The 20,446-nt window shown below is 38.7% G+C and overlaps 1 protein-coding gene across 5 annotated transcripts in view; it reads left to right on the plus strand.

The window, feature by feature from the left end:
• The first annotated feature begins 86 nt into the window (after nucleotides 1-86).
• srgap2 (SLIT-ROBO Rho GTPase activating protein 2) overlaps nucleotides 87-20,446 on the plus strand; it is a 286,112-nt gene continuing 265,752 nt past the window's right edge. For all 5 annotated transcript variants that reach the window (XM_062978583.1, XM_062978584.1, XM_062978586.1 and 2 more), the window contains exons 1-2: nucleotides 87-183; nucleotides 3,810-4,375. In XM_062978583.1, the coding sequence (XP_062834653.1) occupies nucleotides 4,309-4,375 (67 nt within the window). In that variant the 5' untranslated portion in view covers nucleotides 87-183; nucleotides 3,810-4,308. The remainder of the gene's footprint in view (nucleotides 184-3,809; nucleotides 4,376-20,446) is intronic.

Here is a 20,446-nt window from a genome sequence, read left to right on the forward strand (position 1 = left end):
TGGCGGGACAGGCCGGAATGCGAGGGGCACGGTATTGGTTAGAGTGGATGCCCGTCTTTAAACAGGTCTGTTCGGATTGGTGTTCCACAGCAGGGTGGGCGGGGCTTGTGTGGTCGGGGCTGAGGGGAGAGCAGACCGCGGGAAGAACCGCGAAGGGAAGGTGGCTCGAGGGCGGCGCGGAAGGTAATCCTCCTCCTCCTTGTATTCCCTCACAAAAGCGCCAAGACAGAGAGAGGGAGAGATATTATGGGCTGGGCCTCAAGGCTCTTACCCAGACATGGCAAACTTGGGCCCACCAGGTGTTTTGGACGTCAACTCCCACCATTCCTCACAGCCCCAGGCCCCTTCCTTTTCCACCTCAGCCGCTTAAGCGGCTGAGGGGGAAAAGGAAAGGGCCTGAGGCTGTGAGGAATGGTAGGAGTTGACGTCCAAAACACCTGAGGGGCCAAGTTTGCCCATGCCTACTCTTACCCCAAAGGAACCTGGTGTTTGTATAACTTTTTGACATTCTTTTTTTTGGGGGGGGGGGGATATATGCAGGGCGACTAAAATGATCAAGGGTCTGGAGAACAAGCCCCATGAGGAGCGGCTTAAAGAGCTGGACATGTTTAGCCTGCAGAAGAGAAGGCTGAGAGGAGACATGTGTAAATATGTGAGGGGAAGTCATAGGGAGATAGGGAGCAAGCTTGTTTTCTGCTGCCCTGGAGACTAGGACTCGAAACAATGACTTCAAACCACAGGAAAGGAGATTCTACCTGAACATTAGGAAGAACTTCCTCACTGTAAAGAGAGTTGTTCAGCACTGGAACCTCCTGCCCTGGCTCCTTCTTTGGAGGCTTTTAAGGAGAGGCTGGATGGCCATCTGTCGGGGGTGCTTTGAGTGTGATTTTCCTCCTCCTTGGCAGGGGTTTGGACTGGATGGCCCACGAGGTCTCTTCCAACTCTATGATTCTATGATTCCTTCCTCTCATATACTTGTCAACTGGCAGCCGCCAATCTGCTTTGCTCCCTTTCTTTCCCATTCACATCACAGAGATCCACTTCACCTAGCATCACCAATCCGCTTTCTTCTTATTCGTTCCCTTAGCTTTGGGTTCAAAAGGGGTGGATTTTTTTGGTTCAAATTCCTCAATTATTTTAATTTGGATCATGAGGGGTATGTGTTCCGAGTTTGATCTAGAGCACCCTCCGGGTGTTTTGGACTTCAACTCCCACAATTCCCAACAGCCTGCCCATGTAGGAGTGTTTGTGGTACATACCAACCAACCAATATACATAGATACTTTGGCTTTTATATACATACAAAAAGAAAAGATGGATGGACACCAACAACAAAAGATAGGTATGCTGAGACCTGAGGATACCCAAAACAAAAGCCCTGTGGAAATGACAGTCACAATGCTAACCCCTCCTTGAGAAAATAGCTTAGACAGAAGAAATTGATTGTATATATTGTATATGATGTGATGATATTGTAAATTAGCAACAGAAGACAAAGGAGTTATTAAATATTGAACCCTCCCTTTATGACTTTTGGCCCATCCTGTACTTTGGATTTTTTTTAAATCCAAAGTTTAGTTTATTGTTTTGTATGCCTTTGGCACAAACCACCGTTTTTTGTTGTTTTTTCTGTAAAGCAGTGGTTCCTAACCTTTTTTTGACCAGGGGCTACTCTCCAACATTAGTACCAAAAGGGTTACGAATCAGTTTTTGGTCAACTTTAGATTTGGTTGCATTGGATAGACCACATCAGCTCTAATTTCTGATACAGAACATAATGCTATCCAGTGGTTGTCATCTGTTCGCCCATAGAAAACCATATTTAATAATCTAGAGCTGAGTGGTCTATCCAATGCAATGGTCAGTTCTGCGGAAAGGAACAGAAATAAAATAAAGAGGAAGGACGTTCACGGACCAAATTTTCGTTCTCGCGGCCCACTACTGGGCCAAAGCCCACAGGTTGAGAATTACTGTTGTAAAGCAACATCTATATTTGATAGTGCTGTATCAATAAACAGCAATGATGACAGAAGTTGAGTACCCCTTACCCAAATGCTTGAAGTACTGGGATTTTTAAAGATTTTGAAATATCTGTATTTTAACATATCATTTACACACATATATGAGGTATCTTGGAGATCCCTCCCCAAACTCTAATACTCCTCTTCCCAGGAAATGAACCTTGCCTATTGTTTTCTTCTTTTTTAAAACTATAGTTTGCATACTATTGCTTGATGAGTAATTCTTTGCTTCCTGTGGCGTGATGCCCTCCCTCATGGGTGCATAGTTGACACAACCTTGGCTCCCTCCTGTTGCTTGCCAGACAGCAATATACTATACTCGCCTGTCTCCCAGGATTCCAAAGCTATTTAACATCCTTTTCTTGCGACCAGAAGACAAGGTTGGGTTTTAAATTTCCTATAGATCAAGAATCTGTCTTATTATGAGCCACCAAGCTGAATTGAGTATGGTTGTCCACTGAGGTCTTGATACATCCTGTTTAGTTTTGGACTGTAAAGAAACAGATTATCAAGCAACAAACTATAGACAGAAGTCGAAAAATATTTTTTGGATAGCAACTCTGAGAATTTCTCAGCCAGCATAGCCATTGGGAGATTCTGAAAGTTGTCATTTAAGCTCCGCTCCCAATGCTCCAAGAATAAGTGATGATGTTCTTTCATTGGGATCAGGATTTCCCAAAATTTTTGTGTGGGAAATTGAAGCTGACAGTGTCGCCCGTCTGTGTAGCAAATCAACTATAAAATATAATTAGTATCCATATTTGATTTATGGTTTAAAGAGTTTGCAAGGGTCTGTTTGAGTGAGCTTGGTCTACTGTACATGACATCTAACAAATATAGTGATTCCTCTGCGCGTTTTGAGGGAGGTCTTTAAATATGTTTTCAGGATAGCTTCACTGCTTGTCAATAGGCTGTGTGGTGACCATAGCCGGAAATATTCTTCAGGTACTTTGGAGCCTGCTATATTTTTTTTCTTTGTGTTTTCATCTAGTGCCTCAGACTTGACTTTGTTAGCCTTTACGGTTTCCTGTCTCTGCTGGCCACATTGTTTCAGTCTTTGAATGTGTGTTCAGGTCTCTTGTTTCTCTTACCTCCTCCTCTTCACATTTGTCGCCAACAGTAGTTTGTAATCCAAAAAGAGGAGAAAAAGTTGTGCTCCACCTCCCCCCTGCTGAGAAACTTGTGTTTCTCTTGCACATATTGAGTCTAATTTCCCTTGGCTTCAAATGGGCTTTGATGTCTACAGCACGTACATGCCTCCCCCAAATACCCTTTGCTTTTTCATTTTGATGGAGTCAAATCTCTATAAATTTAACAATCATACATTACAGAAATACCTAAATCTGCTCTCTTGGCTGAACCAAGGGCTCTAGCTTTAGTTACACCGAAGGGGATTAGTCTGGTTTATACAATGGTTTGTGGATTCATTTGAGAGCCCCCGTAGTTCAAGTAATTTGAGGATTTGAGTCTGACTTCTCCTTTTAGCATATCATGTTGCTTTTTCCCTTGCCGTTTTCCTTCTTGTGTAGTTTAAATAAATTGCTTTTTTTAGGTGGAGTGTTTCTTTGTCCCTCCTTCTTCTCATGCTCTTGGGTTTGGTTTGCTATAATGGTATTTGCATGGTTCCTCCCCTTCCAGTCTACCTACATTTTAGGCATTTTACCTTTTCTTCAGTCCTTCAGTAACTGATGCCTTAAAAAATGCTATAGCTTCAGTAATTGTGTTTCAGACACATTTTTAAATGTCTTTGTGACTGGTTGACAATCAAATGCATATTTCAATTTACAGGCACTTGAACAGAAGAAAGTGACTTTGGAGCTTTCATCTCTCCTGTCATTTGGAATTTAATTTCCATCATCTCTGACGTTATCTTAAAAAAGCAGCAAGTCAAGCCCACACACAACATGTTGTTGCGCAGAAGGACTTCCACTCCCTGGCTGTGCTATTAATGTTAGCAATCAGGAAAAGCCTTTGGGGGCTGCAGATCCTCTCTAGTCTGATGCTGCTGCTGCCACCACTGTTGCCGCCACCACTGCTGCTAAGGGTTTTGGTGCAGGGAATCCAAACTGCTGCCTTTTCTGTCCGCTGAGCTCTTCACATCTGCATGTCATTGCTGCTCATGCACACACCATCTCACACCCTCTCTCCATGGACTGATTGCTGCTGAGGGAAGGCGAGCCCAAGCAAGTGATCCGGTTTTTGGGGGGAGGAACGTGAATTGCATTTATTCCTTGTAGTCTGGAGGATTTGTTTGGAGGATAATCTTATTTTGGAGGGGAAGGAAAACATGACGTCGCCAGCTAAATTCAAAAAGGATAAGGAAATCATAGCTGAATATGACACTCAAGTCAAAGGTAAGGTCTTTTTTTTAAAAAGAGGCATGAATATAAAGCATTTCTGTGTGTCTTTCAGTCTTAACTTGCAAATGCAGGCACTCATGCTACATGCTTGGGTGTGGAAGGGAAAAGCATTTCCAGATCGTCAGGAATTTGCTGTGCTTTTCAATAGTACAATGTTAGAAGGGATTGGCAGTGATTGTTACTTCCTGGGTGGGTTCTTGAAATACTGCTGTATCTTTATATATCCTCAGTTTTATTGCAGCCTTATTTGAGAAAACAAGTTATTTTTGTAATTCAAAAACATAGCATACAATTAATTAGATTTAGCTGGGAAATGGAACCCTCTCCTGGGAAACGTATGTATTAGTTTAAGAAGCTTTGTTGTTTGGCAGTATTGTGAATTGCAGCTTATAGGGGCTTTTTGCAGCTGTATGCACCAAAAGGTTTTCTCTCTTTATAAATGCCTTCTGTGTGTGCATGTTTCACACCCCGGCAGCTGACTGCAGCACTCTTCAATTGAAGCTGAATATACATATGTAATAATGAACTGTTTCAGGTATTCTATGCATTGCCATTGTTTTTTTGGCAAGATGCCCATTAAAGGCTGTGCTCTGTTTGGAATGACAACAACTAAATAGGCATGCTCTATGCAACAATGTCTTGGTGACATGAGGCAGGTGGGCTTGGCTTCACACCATCACATGTCCTGGGTGTCACACTAAAGAGACTTGCCTAAGTCTTTTGTGTCTGCAGAGTTGTTTTTACTTCATACATGTGTGCATAGTGGGATCTCGTTTTTGTATATGTGTAGCTTGGCAAAATGCTTCTTTGTTGTGGAACTTTGAAGTATTTGAATGAGAAGTGCTTTGATCTACTTTGTGTGCATGTGTGTTCATCAGGGAACAGCAGGTACTGTTTTAACTGGCTTTTAGTTGTGAACTACATGTGCTGTACTGGCACATGATCCCATTTTAGTAAATCTGAATTTATGGATTTCTTGGCATGTTCTGAGAAGGATCATTGACTTCACTGTGTTTCAACTTTCTGTATTTCACAGGGGAAACAAGACGACATGCTCTTTCTTTTTTCTTGAGAAATGACTTGAAGCTTAGATCATAAATGGCTTTTTAGAAAGTGTTTTGGGATTCCTGGGTTAGAGGCGGTAGCCAGTGAAAGAATTTTTGGTCTTCCACTCCTCCTCTTCTTTTTTATGTTAATGTAGGATTTTGCTTGGCAAGTTAGCAACTAATGCTTTGAAATTCTAGTGGCCAACAGGAGGCACTGATTCAGGAAAGAATAGTTCCTTCCAGCAAGATTGCTGTTGGGTCTAGAAGAGTAGGTGGTCTTAAAAATGCAGTGTCCAAAATATATGTAAGAGAGTTGAATTCCTTTGTTTCATTTTCCTTGCTGTATCAGCAAGAGAGGATTTTCCCCTCCAGCTTGTTAAAACAATGAAAAATACATTTGCTCTTTGCACAGGGACTGCCGAAGTGTTTCCAATCTATATGGAAATCTTTAACTAGGGGATGGATTTAAGGTGAACAAGGAAAATGCAATTAGTTGATTTAATACCAGAATATTTATCATATGTTACATTGAATCTGCAATTCGGATAGCAATCTAGAATGAAAGCAAGGTTCAACTTAGATCCACATTCTTTGATGTTACTCTTGGTTATAACATGGCCTGAAGCAGAGTCCTTTCATCTACAAGAAAAAAAATCTGAATTATTTGCTATGGTTCTGAACATTTAGCCTCTAAATTGTGTAAATATGACATTTCTGTGTGTTAGCCTGCAGATTTTTTTTCAAATGTGCCTGCTAAAGTGCTGGTACAGTGTTCCCTCACTTATTGTGGGGGTTACGTTTCAAGACCACCCGCAATAAGTGAAAATCCTCGAAGTAGGGACACTATATTTATTCTATGTGTGGAGGAGAGCAAATCACAGACCACTTACTACAATGCAGTCTGTACTTTATTTTAGCAGTGACAATATACAGTACACCAACAGAGAAGAAAAATGGAAGCAAAATAACTCTTTTTTATTTCCAACCCTTACCTACCTTTCGCCCTTCCTTTATTTCTCCCTTCCAAAACTCTTTGCACACCGCAAAACCTGAAAACGAGCGAAAATACAGCAAGAAATGCGTACATTAATAATTGAAAATGCGAAACAGCAAGGGAGCAAAATGTGAACTGCAATGTAGCCAGGGAACACTGTATTGTCAAACATGGCACTCCCACTCTGCGAGAATTGTAGTTTCCAAGGACAGATTGCCAAGATGAATGAGATGGCATCCTTTCCCCTTAGATGAGATTCTCCTCAGTCCTCAACAGACCAACAGCTGCCCAAATCCATTTGATGACTGCTCCCCCAAAACTATAGCTCTCTTTCATTTTAAACCCTGAGATAGGCACTGATTCAAAACGGTCCGTATCTCAACCCTTCCTAGAACAATCTGTTTACCATTCCCTGCACCTTTGCAACTAAGTATCCAGTTCTCTGAATTATTGTGTCTCTTTGCCCTAAAAGTATCCCTTAAAATCAATTTCTTGACATTTTCTATCCTTGACTGTACCTCACCCTATTCTACTGTGCTTCTCTGCACCTTTGCCAATTCTCTAATGCGCACGTGCATAGGGGGAGAAATTCAAAAGGCGACGACATAACCTCATATGAACTGTATAAACAATATGCCACAATTCCAGGACTTTCATACAGGATCAGTCAGGAGTACAGCAGAAAAGAATTGTCATTCAAACATTCAAACAAGTCCTTCCTAAAGGACTTACGATTTCAGTTAGATCTTCCTTGGGAGAACCAGACCATCAACTATCTAGGACATTATACGAAGATAACTCTGTTTGCTTGATGGTCATGAACAGGCATCTTGGGACCATCCCGCTATCTGTCCAGTCTGAGAGCATACAGCAAAAACACTCATTATTCACAGAAAAACTGGAATTAACGTTCACATAATCCTTTCCTCTGTGTTCTCTGGACCTCTGCTGTGGACATAAGCCCACCAGACATGAACTGGACTTCTGGCGGGCCCCTCTGCCCAAAGGCCAGCTGATTGGCAGCCCTGGAACTGCTCAGCCCAGCTGAGAGGGAAGCCACAACCATGTCATTGGGCACTGCGCCAATCACAGCTTGAGCCAGCCTGAGCTCACCTCCCGGCCAATTACAGGTAGAGGTGGCACCGGCTGTCTCCCAGCGCTCAACCAGGCAGGGACCAGAGAGGGAAAACCCAAACCGACAACGCTTGCCTATGGAAGTTTTTACTGTATAAAATGGTTATTTCTCATTATACCTTTACGCGTGTACATTTTGGGTACCCGTTGCTCTCCCTTCTGCAGATTAACTACATTTGTAATTTTTCCTTCTACTGGTGAACCTTATTATCCGGGAACATTGAGATTGGTTAGTCTTGCCAGGTGTGGATTCTTGTCATTGGTATTCGTGGTCTATAGAACCAATATCTGTGGAATGTAGGATCCTAAATTCTGATTTCAGTATCCCAAGCTTTCATGGTGGTTAGAAGTGTCTCCCGCCCTCACACAACATAAACATGGAAATTTTGGCTTTTTAGTACAATAATTTTTAAAAACAAACCTTTTACCATTGACATATTATTTTCTTTGTTTTTATTGTCAAAGGTATTTGCACATACAACCTATTCCTATTTTGCTGATCTCCTAATTTGCATAGAATTTTTGGTCACTCATTACCAGGCTCTGATGGTACGGAGAAGAAATGGATCATTGCTGATCATCAGGTTTGCATAGAATGGACACATCTGGTTCAGTCATTGCAACATCTACCCAGCTACTCTTGAATATATTTATTTCCATTTTTTCTGTTGGCTCTTTAACTCATGTTAGATTCAGTGGATATTCTGAAAGTTTTCCTAGTGTGACTGGAAGTGATGTTGATGATTCTTAAATTATTTCAATGATCTTAAAGTTTAATTGGTCATACTTATAATTCTTTAAAATTTGCTTGACATTAAGTTTGAAGTGGGAGTTTGCCAACCACCCACAAACTTGTTCAAACATGTTCAGGAAGTCAAGCTAAGTTTAATATTGAAGCAGGGATATTTGGTCAGTATTGATTAATTAATGTGTATTTTAGAGGATTCATTTTAAACCTTGGTGTTGTTGTGTGCCTTCACTTATGATGATCCTAAGGCAAAACTATCATTAGGGATTTCTTGATAAGATTTGTTTTTAGGGGGTTTGAATTTTCCTTCCTCTGAGACTGTGTGAGTGTGACTTCCCCAAAGTAACCCAGTGGGTTTCCATGACTAAATGGGGATTTGAATCTTGTCTCCAGAATAATCCAGTGTTGAAATCATTATACAATGTTGGCTCATTGTTGTAATCTTACTCATTTTTGAAAATGGTTTATTTTCAGTGACACTGTTATGAGTGAATGTTCTTAGAAGGAGTACATTTTTAGCCGAAATTCTTTTTTCTTGTCTTTTTGCACTTCCTTTTCCTAGAGTTGTTCACATGAATTCACCTTTCTGCTTAAAATAAACAACGACAGTGACTGGTTGAAGCTCTAAATGTCTTGTACCATAGTCTATTTTTTCTTTAGGATTAGGTTTCTTTGTTTGGAAATTATTGTGGATCCTTTGGAGAAGATAAAATAATATTTTATGTATCTAAGCGCAGCACCTTACTTGGTATTGCTTTCCCACTAGTACTACTTCACTGGTATAAATCTGACAACCATGTAGCTGTTTGGAACAGCACAGTTGATGTGTGTAAAAATTAGAAGGTGGTCAGATTTTCTAAAAAGTGGAGGAAAAACTCGGAGGACTAAAGCGGAAGAAAGATTCTGCATTCATTGATTTCTTTCCAGGCAATGATTTCATTGCCAGTTGACACAGTTCAAGCCTACTTCTTCTACTGTGTCACTTCTGCTTGGAATTATTCAGTAACATGGGCAGAAGATTCTGCCAATTACAGTTACTCTTTTTAATAATGTCAGCTCTTTACCTTATTTGGCAACTCAGCCACTACCAAGTTGAGTTCTTATGATAAGGTTTTTGCTTGTTCCTTTATGCTTCAGTAATTGGATGAATCTACCAGTGAGGAGACATTATGTTTATCACAAAGACTGGGTCTAGAAACACCCATATAAATTCAGTTTGTAAACCCATATTTTGCAGTACACTGACCATATAATGTAGTTCCAAACTGCATTATATGACAGTATCGATCCAGCCTTAGCATCTCCTACTAATACTTCTTTTTTATAGTCAAATCTCAAAAAGTAAGAGGTTTGTATCTGCTAGATAATGGCAGATATAGAGAGTATTAGTGTTATTAATTATGAACATTACTACACACGAAGAAGCACACATTTTTTCTACAGTGGATATATTGGTAATTGTTATGATTTTTGCCAATATGTAATAGTGAAGTGTGAATTTATATATCAATGTAAATCTAGTGAAAGGTGATTGCTTTGAAACTCTGTCCTCACCTATATATCCCTAGAGAACACATCTTCAATACAGTTGCCTTGAAAGCTTGTGATTAAAAATGCATGGTGTATTGGACAGAGGGATATGTTAAATCGCTGAAATTCTCTTAAACTCTTCTTCCCCTCCTCCTAAAGAAGCTTGTTTTGCTAGGTTACCATGTGCTCAGTCAAAATTAAGGGATCTGTAGCTAGAAAGGTAGCTTCTATCATTTCCATAAAGAGCTGAATATAGTCCTCTTTGTGGACAGTTGTGGTTTGTGTGTCTGTGTGCGTTTTTTTAAAAATTGGTTTAATGTTGTCATTCTCACTCAGACCTAAATGTGCTAAATCCGGAGTAATATCTACACTGTAATAGAGGAAGAAGAATGGGATATTGTGCAACAATCCACATTTCATTGTAAAGAAGTATTGTGATAACTGATTTGTGCAAAAGTGTAAATTTCAGATATATAAATCATCTTTGCATATGAGTTATTGAAGGGATTACTGAGATTTTTTTCAGTGAAACCAGAGAAAATATATTGACAAAATTAATGCAGGTTTATTTTTAAATTAGGTGAAAAATAAGAATGACCCACAATCTGTGCATGATATACAGCACATACTATTTGTATGCCCTTAAGTTGTTTCAGACATGTGGCTACCTTAAGATGAACCTATTACATGGTTTTCTTGGCAATACCCTGTTTCCCCGAAAATAAGACATCCTCAGAAAATAAGATCTAATAGAGGTTTTGCTGAATTGCTCAATATAAAGCCTCCTCCGAAAGTAAGATCTAGCAAAGTTTTTGTTTGGAAGCATGCCCGCCAAACAGAACACCAGAGCTTGCAGGATCGGTAAATGTGCGTACCATAGATGGTTGTACATGGAAATAATGGTAGTAACAAGAAATTCTTGATAAGATTCACAGTTTGTTTGGTTATGCTGGTTTGTGATGACAACTACTGTACAGTATATAATAAATGTTCATTTTTTTGTTCAACAATTAATGTGAATTCTTCTTCATGGAAAAATAAGACATCCCCTAAAAATAAGACCTAGAGCATCTTTGGGAGCAAAAATCAATATAAGACTGTCTTATTTTCAGGGAAACATGGTATGTGTTCAGACAGTGGTTTGCATTTGTCTTTCTCTGAGGCTAAAAGAACGTAACTTGCTCAAAGTCAGTCAGTGAGTTTTTGTGACTAAGGCTTTGAACTCAGGTCTTTGGAGTCATAGTCCAATGCTCAAATCATTACAGTAACAGTAATAGTAACAGCTTTACACATTCTAACTCACAAAATTCTTTTGGCTCCTTCTGGTCTCTTCAGTCATGAGGGTAACTTTTTGGACTGAGAAGCTTCAATATGTGTGTGTAGATATCCCACCTGACTTGGAGAACTTTGGAAGATTAGTCTTGTAAATTGCATAGGTTGACTCTGGGTGGATAAGGCTACAGAAATTATTTTTTTGCGTGTGAGAAAAGCCATACGACTGTGGAGGGCAGACATGTGGTAGTTGTGTTGCCTCATTGTTCCTGTAACATCTGAATAGGGTTAATACCTTTGGTAGATCCAGCTTTCCAAATCTGTCCTCTATGACTATAAAGCACTGTGAAGATATGGGGAAATTGCTTTATTATTTGTTTCATTCACAATTTCAAAGTATTAATAGGACCTGAGTGTCAAAGGAGGACTCTTGGGTGGAAATAAAATAAAAAAGATGAGTTTTGAAACTTTATATATTTAAAAAATGCTTCCAGATGTTCAGCTTGAAACATTTTTCTTTCATGCTGGATATAACAGCACACTTCATTTTTAGTATTTCATCAGTGAGGAAAAATACTTTATCTCCCCTCATCTCATTCAATTAATTACACATTAATTTAATGCCAATAATATTATCATCGATGGTTACTGTTGTTAATCCTTCGCAATATGCTGTCATTGAATTTGTGCATTTGCTGGAAACAACACATTTCTAGAAACTGCAATTCTATTTACTTTACAGGTGGTCTCACTGAAGTTAATAGGATTTCCCCAGTGCAAGTGATTCCTAGAATGTACCACAACTGTTGTTTATGTTTTTCCTTTTGCAATTTTGTTGGGAAAGCTACATTGTTGACAACTTTATGTATTGTGAACTATAAGCAATTTTGTGGTTTAAAATCTCATTTATTTTCAAAAGGAAACCCCACTCCCATAAAGGATTGAACTAAGTAAAGTCACATCTCAAAATTAGAGAGCTGTGTGCTTCATTTCTTTTAATAACCACTGGGCTTGTGACCCTGAAATCCTGCCTGGGCATCAAGTTGTTTGAGACTAAAAATGCTTTGTATGAGATGTGGTAATTGGCTGAGTGTAAAGCACAGGATTCCTTTGAGAGTCTAAATGTAAAATGATCTTCTGTTTACAAGAATTAGAATTATTTGGGAGTGAAATTCTGGTGTGATGATGTTACAACATTAGCATGTAGCCTGTGGTATGCTTAGATAAGAATAAGAGAGCAGCTTGTTCAGAAGTAGCATAGGTCTATAACTTGTTATATCTTAGCAGCCAGACTATAAGAATGGCAAATATGTATGCCACTGTGGGTTGGAGGCGGGGCATGCCCCCTAAATGTAATTGGATGGGTAGCTATTATCTTTGGTTTGGCACATAGGACTTTTTATTGTGTTGTGTGTGAGGAAGTATGTCTTCAGGATCAGTAAGAATTGGCATATGCAGTTCAACAGACTCTGGAGGACTGCTCTTTTTCTACCTTGTGTATAGAGAGATCCTGCTCGTAATACGTTCTTCACTATTAGGTAGAGCAGGGGGCATCTACGCTGTATAATTAATGCAGTTTGACACCACTTTAACTGTTATGCTTTAACACAATTCAGTCATAGGAGCTGCAGCTTCACAAGATCTTTAGCCTTCTCTGCTAAAGGGTGCTGGCAGGGACGTAGCCAGAGGGAAGTGGAGTTTAAGGTTTCAACCCCCACCCTGCCCCAAAATAAGTCAGGTAAAAAAAAAAATAACAGATCGGTTTACTCATGAATTTTAACTGGTTAACCAATTCATGAGTAAACCAGGTTTTTTTTTAACCTGACACATTTTGGAGGAGTGATTGAACTCTTTAACCCCCCTACCTGGCTATGGCCCAGGGTGCTGGCGCCTCACGCCTAAAATATGTATTGAGCCATGGCAGTTAAAATTGTGCCAACTGCATTAATTCTACAGTGTAGATGCACCCATAGTCTTATGGTAGGAAGGGGTGCTACTTTTGAAATAAGAAACCATTGTCTAGAATGGAGCTTTTCTGTGTAAGTGATTCTCAGACTGTGCCACAAGTCTTGTTCATGTATTTGTCTCTTTCAGCTTTTGTTTATTCTCCCTTCCTGGAAAAAACTGCCTGCTGGGTAGATACAGTAGTGGAATTCTTATAAAAAGGGACTTTATCATGAGGAACATAATGCTGAGGTAGACAACTTCTGCAGGTTTGGGAGCCACACATGCCCCTGCTGGACCCAATGCCACCTGGCCGGTATTTTTTGTTTCAATTAAAAATCCCCCTCCCAATTCTTTAGAGTTCATGATTCCTCTGGAAGTTATCCCCCCCCCCCCTTCACCAAACATAGATTAGAACTGTATCGAGTTTTGAAAAAGAATTTATCAGCAAAGAACAAGTGATCCTTCCAAAACTGATTTTACTGGCCCACATAGGCCCTAGACTGCTTGAGGGGCCTTTTTTCAAATAAAACAAAAACATTTTCTTTTTTCAGTTGAGGTGTAGGTGCACAATTTGCTTACCCTTAACATGGTAATGTGAAGACAACAGATACAATATCATGAGGTATTCACTAGAATGGTAGAGTCAGTGATTGGGAAAATCATCTTAAGCCCACAACCATTGGGGAAACAGTCATGAAAGCTTAATTAATCTTGTGAAATCAGGCCTCCAAATTGTTATAGCTTCAGAAACTCTATGTCTCCCTATGTGAGGCAATCTGTATTTGACTATAGAAAATGTAGAGACCTGAGTAACTGAATAAGCAGATTTCACTTTCACCCCAGAAAGGATTTTGATCTTTGGGATCAGAGTATTGCGAGTTCTATTAATTTTAAGACACTTACACTTAGGTGGGTTCCACAGCTTTATTTATCCAGAAATAGTATTTTCTTATCTCTGTTTGGGCATGTATTTCCAAGAAAATTGTAAACACAGGAATATAACAACTTAGAGATGTCTTAGTTTATGATTCAATACTAGTCATTCTATTTTAAATTAGGGCTGATGTCAGAGAAAAAAAGATATTTATTTTTCTAAAACCATTTAATCCTGGCCCTATTAATAAAATGACCATATGTTGAGTATTTGAATCAATGTTCATTTTGTTGAAAACATTAAAGTTGAAAAAAGCAGAATATTTCTGTGGAATTGTCACACCTATGTCATGGAAGTTGAAAATGATAGCACTTGCATTATCAGACACAGTTAACAGAAGCCTAAATTCTATTTTTGTCTTAACTAGGGATACCTAATGAATCTGTTACGTTTATCTATATGTTGACTTTTCATTCAAAGGTTGGTTGGTTGGATCTAACCTATTTATTTATTTATTTATTTATTTATTTATTACATCACTTCTACCCCGCCCTTCTCACCCATCAGGGGACTCAGGGTGGCTTACAATATAAACATAAACATCTAAAAACAGTTGAAACTAGCTGGAACCAATCAATAGGATGTCAGTCATTGTGTCCCCTTACATCTTCTCCCATTTAAAGTTCCACCTCCTAAGCTGTACAACAGTTCTTCAATTATATTCCTTGAAATAATTGTTTCTAAGACAGGAGTGTGTAGTCATAAATTGAAGTCGCAGCATGGTTATCACTGTGTGTGCTGTTTCAGGGTTTAGGACAAATGATGTGACCTTGTAGCACAATGATGCATGAAAATGATTTTGCTTTTGGCTAATGCATTGGTTTCTAAGAGCATCACTTCCATGTGGGCATTGTAGACATCATCCTGCAATTCTTCATCAGTCCTGCATTATATGGCAGATCAAGACATGGATCTTTTTGTTATATTTCTTATGTACAGAATGCTATGTTTCAAAACTATTATCAAAGTTGTAATAGCGTAGAATTGAGTGTAGAATTTTCTTTACAATACCTTGATATTTGTCAGCCTAGACAGCAGTAGATTTGCTGATGTAAGTCTTGTTCCTTCTCTGTCAATCAATTAGCTTGTATAGATGGATTGATAAGCCATAGATCAGCTTTCATCTGTTTTGTTCTGTGTGTAATTTGTTTCAAATGTATGTTGCCCATTTTGAAGGAGAAGTTACTATAATATTACCTGGAATGTTTTCATGGATAGAGCTTGATAGTTATGAAGCCTTTAAATGTGCTCTTATGTCTGTTACCCAAGAGCTGCTGAAGTGCCCTTTCATCCTTTTAAAATTAGCCTAGTCAATCCTGTTAGTATTCATAGAACCCTTCACTTATTTGAAGTATAACTTTTGTTTTCTCTAGCATAATTTGAAAATTTTATTATACTTGTAAAAAGGATGTTAAATACACTTTGTCCCACTTGATATTTTATCCCTGTTGAGTATGTACTTGCATGAAAATACCAACAGGGCATGGCATACTTTAGTTAGCCTGATCTTAATAATGGGAATTAGCTGCTTTGGCTATTGACCTTCCTTCAGAAATTACCCCCAAGCCTTGTGTTTCAATTCCAACACTTTACAGATGTGTAAATCTCACAGATAATTTGATAACTCTTAACAATGAAAACAAAGATTTTTAACACTGTGAGCGCTCAAATGTACATATTATTAGGTATGCCTAGACTGGTGCTGTAAACTTGACAGTGATTAAATCCAGTTATCCTTACACTGATAGGATGGATTCACAAGTATGCATTTATGACGTTTGGTCAGGGCTTAGGAAGGGGTTCTCTTTCTTTGGTCTATGTCTCCTGGCAGCAGTTATGTGACTAAGGATTCTGAAGACATAGTTCAAAAACAATATTTCCAAGCTTTACCTTTAGTTTGAATTGATTGCCTTTGTTCAGCTTACCACAGCTTTGGGTTTCTACTGTGAAATGAAATATTTTCAAAGCATCTGAGGGAATGAACAGCTATTGAGGCACCCATCAAAGGCTGGAATCATTTAACAAACACTAAATGAAAGTTTTAAATTGTGTGGCACTAGCAACCACAAATCTTTGGTTTGCTTCTATTCTGAAAATTTGTGCTGTCTTTTAAAAATGTTCTGTAGGAAGCCACAGCTGCACTGATGTTCTCTTGTCTTCTGTGGATGTTCATGCCTGGAGGGTAGATGTAATCAAAAGATAAAAGTGGAAGCTGCTGGAAAAACTGCTTTGCTCTCATCTCCTAGAAACAGGGTGACTCTTATGACTCTTGCTGATTCCAGTCAGCTCTGCTTCATTTGCTTACCAAAATTCTCAGGTTGTTTAAATGTGACCACATTTCTTTCCTCAGTCCCCTCCCATGAATTTTGACTGAATGGTGTCTATGCTTTCTAAAAGTATTTGTCAGTTTGAAGTGTTATGAAGCGGTACATCATAGGGCCTTGTGACCTCTTCTGTCTATCTCTCATTTTCCAAGTGGTTTTCACTTTAACATCTTAGAAGGAGAGATTAAAAGTTACCATATGGCTGAACTGCCCACTTGAGAAGACTGGTATTGACTAAAGTGGAAAATACTGTTTATTACAGATGTGGCTCAGTTACCCAAGACTAATCTGTTAAACTAATGTCTTTAGTAAACTAAAAGCATATTTAAGTAGGATTCAAATACATTTTGACTTATAGAGGCCCTTGGCCTCCCAAGATTTGGAGTAGGAAATTGTTGATTCAATCTTGTGATGATTTTGATTTGATGTTCATTTTGGATGATCAATTTTCTCCCCTGGTTGTTTTGCTTAATTACTTTTTTTTCTTCTAGCTGGACATTTGCAAACTTGACAACAGTAATGCATTAACCCTATAGAAGTCAACTGCCATCAGTTGTACAATCTAGTCTTCATTGTTTATTTTTACCCAGTTCATGTGACCAGAATAAAACCAGTGGTTTCTTACTATGGACTTTTTTTCTTGGACATCTCATGTTTTTAACAGACTGACTTTTCTGTGGCCCCCCTCTATATTGAATAAATCTGTCTTCCTTCTGAGTTCCAAATAGTACTGAAATACAAATCTTTGTCCTTCCTCATCTTCATTTTCAACACAAATGCCCTTTTTTCACACAAATGATATTCTTAAGTTGGCAAAAAGGGGTCTGTTTCCCCAATCAGCCTTCAAATTCGTTGTGCTTCCTGTAATTTTTGGGTCTGCTTTTGTGCAATCAGCCTACTATTATCCATGTTATGTCTCAATAGGGCTGACTCCAGAGGACTGCAGGAAGAAGCTGTAATACGAACAAAAGATGTTTTTTAAAAAGCCAAATACTGTACATCTGGAGTGGGAGGAGAAAAGCTCTTTGACTGTATGAAGGAAAGGACAATTAAAGCATTACAAAGGCCACAGGATATAGGAAAGATGTTTGGATGGAAACCCAACTCTGCTGTGAATGGAAATGTGCACTCACATTTCCCAGTAGAGTTCAATTTCTAAAGAGCATGAATACTTGTTTTCTTTTCTTTATCTACTGTGGGCTTTATCTCACACGTGCCTCCAGTGATTTTTTTTTGTAGCTGTGGAAGAGAGTGTAAATGCCAGATATCTGTCTCAACACCTGTTACACTTTTTGCATTCATTTGGGTTACCTAAAAATGTTGGATTTTAAGTAACCCAAATCCATTCGAATACATTACGATACCCTAGGCTTTCCAGAACAAGGTGCCTGAGCTATTGGGAGTGGGGAGTCATATATATTGGGCATTTTACGGTATGGTTGGGTGGGGAGAAAATGGTAAACGTAGATGTATTCAGTACGTACCTTGAAGATTTTCAATGTTATCTCTGTAAAGAAATGCAGATTAGAAGAAGCCTAAGCCAAGCTTGATCACAGCTCATTTTGAGGCTTTGTATTCATTATTTCTGTCATACTTTCTGCATGATAAAAGATTTTTTGGGAAACGTAGTGTTGGAGCATTCTAGGATTGTGCAATCTATAGCACATAAATAATATTAATTAGGCCCATCTACTCCGGTTATGCAGTTCAATGCTGGTTTCAAACTGTGGTGGCCAGACAACAAACTCCCACAAAAGTGGATAAAAAAGTCCATAATGTGCACCAGTGCTCTTGTTTGTGCAATCACCATCCAGGCCTAAAACTGGTTACAGGATTTCCTGTCTAATCATCTGCACAGCGAAACCACTTTTTTCAATATTGGTTTGAAACTGCATTTAAATGGTCAGCATAGATGGGGCCTTTTCCCCACTCTTGTCCACTAGGGTAACTCAGAGTGTGAATATTTCATAGCTCTGTGTGTTTGTGTGCGTGGGTTCTCATCTATGACACTGCAGGTCATTAAAGATATAGAGGCTTTGTGTGTATGTATATGCCTTCAAATCACCTACTGACTTATGGTAATCTTATAGAGTTTTATTAGACAAGAAAGTGGTTCTGCCAGTTCCTTCCTCTGAAATATAGCCTATAGTTATTCCTGGGCAGTCTTCTATTCGACTACTGACTGAAGCTGAATCTGTTTAGCTTCCAAGATCAGAGAGGATCTGATATTCTTAAGGTAGTTTCACCTGACATAAAGGCTTTGGTATATACTAATTGAAATAACTCATATGTACCTAGAGGCCTGGAGCCTCCAGTGGCTCAGTGTGTTAAAAGCACTGAGCTGCTGAACTTGCAGACCGAAAGGTCCCAGGTTCAAATCCGGGGAGCGGAGTGAGCGCCCGCTGTTAGCTCCAGCTTCTGCCAACCTAGCAGTTTGAAAACATGCAAATGTAAGTAGATCAATAGATACCGCTCCGGCGGGAAGGTAACGGCATTCCATGCAGTCATGCCGGCCACATGACTTTGGAGGTGTCTACGGACAACGCTGACTCTTCAGCTTAGTAATGGAGATGAGCACCAACCCGCAGAGTTGGACACGACTGGACTTAATGTCAGGGGAAACCTTTACCTTTACTTTACCTAGAGGCCTGCAGTTATCTAGGAATTTTGTACACAGAGAGCCCTTAACAAACTCAGATTATACTATTTATTCAGATTCAGCTATGTGATTTACTCCTGCTTTTTTGTGGGACTGTCTTCTAAATCCTGAGATGTAAGCATTTTTTTAATGTTTGCTTCATGTATATGGAGTGATTTTCACCCTGCCATTAACTGTATATATTCGAGTATAAGCTGACCTTAATATAAGCAGAGGCACCTAATTTTACCACAAAAAAACTGGGGAAACTTATTGACTCAAGTATAAGCCGAGGGTGGAAAATGCAGCAGCTACTAGTAAATTTCAAAATGAAAATAGACCCCAATGAAACTATATTGAGACATCAGTAGGTTAAAGGTTTTTGATTATTTACTGTATTTCAAAGAAAAACAGCAAACTAGCTCTGTAGGTGGAAAAGTAGGGTTAAAAAACAATATGGTATTAACAACAACTTAATAATAACAACAACAACAACAACTTCATTTGTAACCCTGCCCTATCTCCTCTTGGGGACTCAGGCCAGCTTCCAAAATAGTAACAGGCAAACATTCAGTGCCTACATAAACAATGCAGAGCTAGATATAGATCTATAATTATATATACTAATTTCACATATGCATTTCCCCCTGAAACGTTTGTAAATCCTCTATATATGTGCTTTTCCCTCCTGCAATATTTGCAAGCCCTATTATGTATATTCATATATATCTATCTAGACGTCTCTCTATATATAGATAATTATATCTGCATAGGATTTGCAAAGACTTGCAAACATGTGAGGCAAAAATTCATATATTAAATTAATGTACAGTAGAGTCTCACTTATACAACATAAACGGGCTGGCAAAACGTTGGATAAGTGAATATGTTTGATAATAAGGAGAGATTAGGAAAAAGCCTATTAAACATCAAAATAGGTTATGATTTTACAATTTAAGCACCAAAACATCATGTTTTACAACAAATTTGACAGAAAAAGTATTTTATTACACATTAATGCTATGTAGTAATTACTGTATTACGAATTTATCATAAAATATCACAATGCATTGAAAACATTGACTACAAAAATATGTTGGATCCAGAATGTTGGATTAGTGAGTGTTGGATAAGTGAGACTACTGTATATAGATAGATAGATAGATAGATAGATAGATAGATAGATAGATACAAATATAAAGGAACATAGGGATTGCAAAGGCTTGCAGGGGGAAATGCCTATATATCTGTAGCAGAAAATTCTTTTATAAGATTAATGGGCATATATATATATTCATTCTGACTTGCAAGGGCTTCTTTCCCTTTTCAAAACATTCCCTTGGTTAAGAGTGAGGGAGGCTTTGGAAAAGTAAACACTGATAAAGGAGGGTAAGGTGAGAGATAAATATGTCATATATTGCAAGCAACAGCCTCCAGACTCCACTGCCGGCTTGACCCGATTATAAAATGGGGAGGCTTTTTCAGCTCACAGAAAGGG

This window comes from Anolis carolinensis, chromosome 4 (assembly GCF_035594765.1).
Source record: "Anolis carolinensis isolate JA03-04 chromosome 4, rAnoCar3.1.pri, whole genome shotgun sequence".
Lineage (NCBI taxonomy): Eukaryota > Metazoa > Chordata > Lepidosauria > Squamata > Dactyloidae > Anolis > Anolis carolinensis.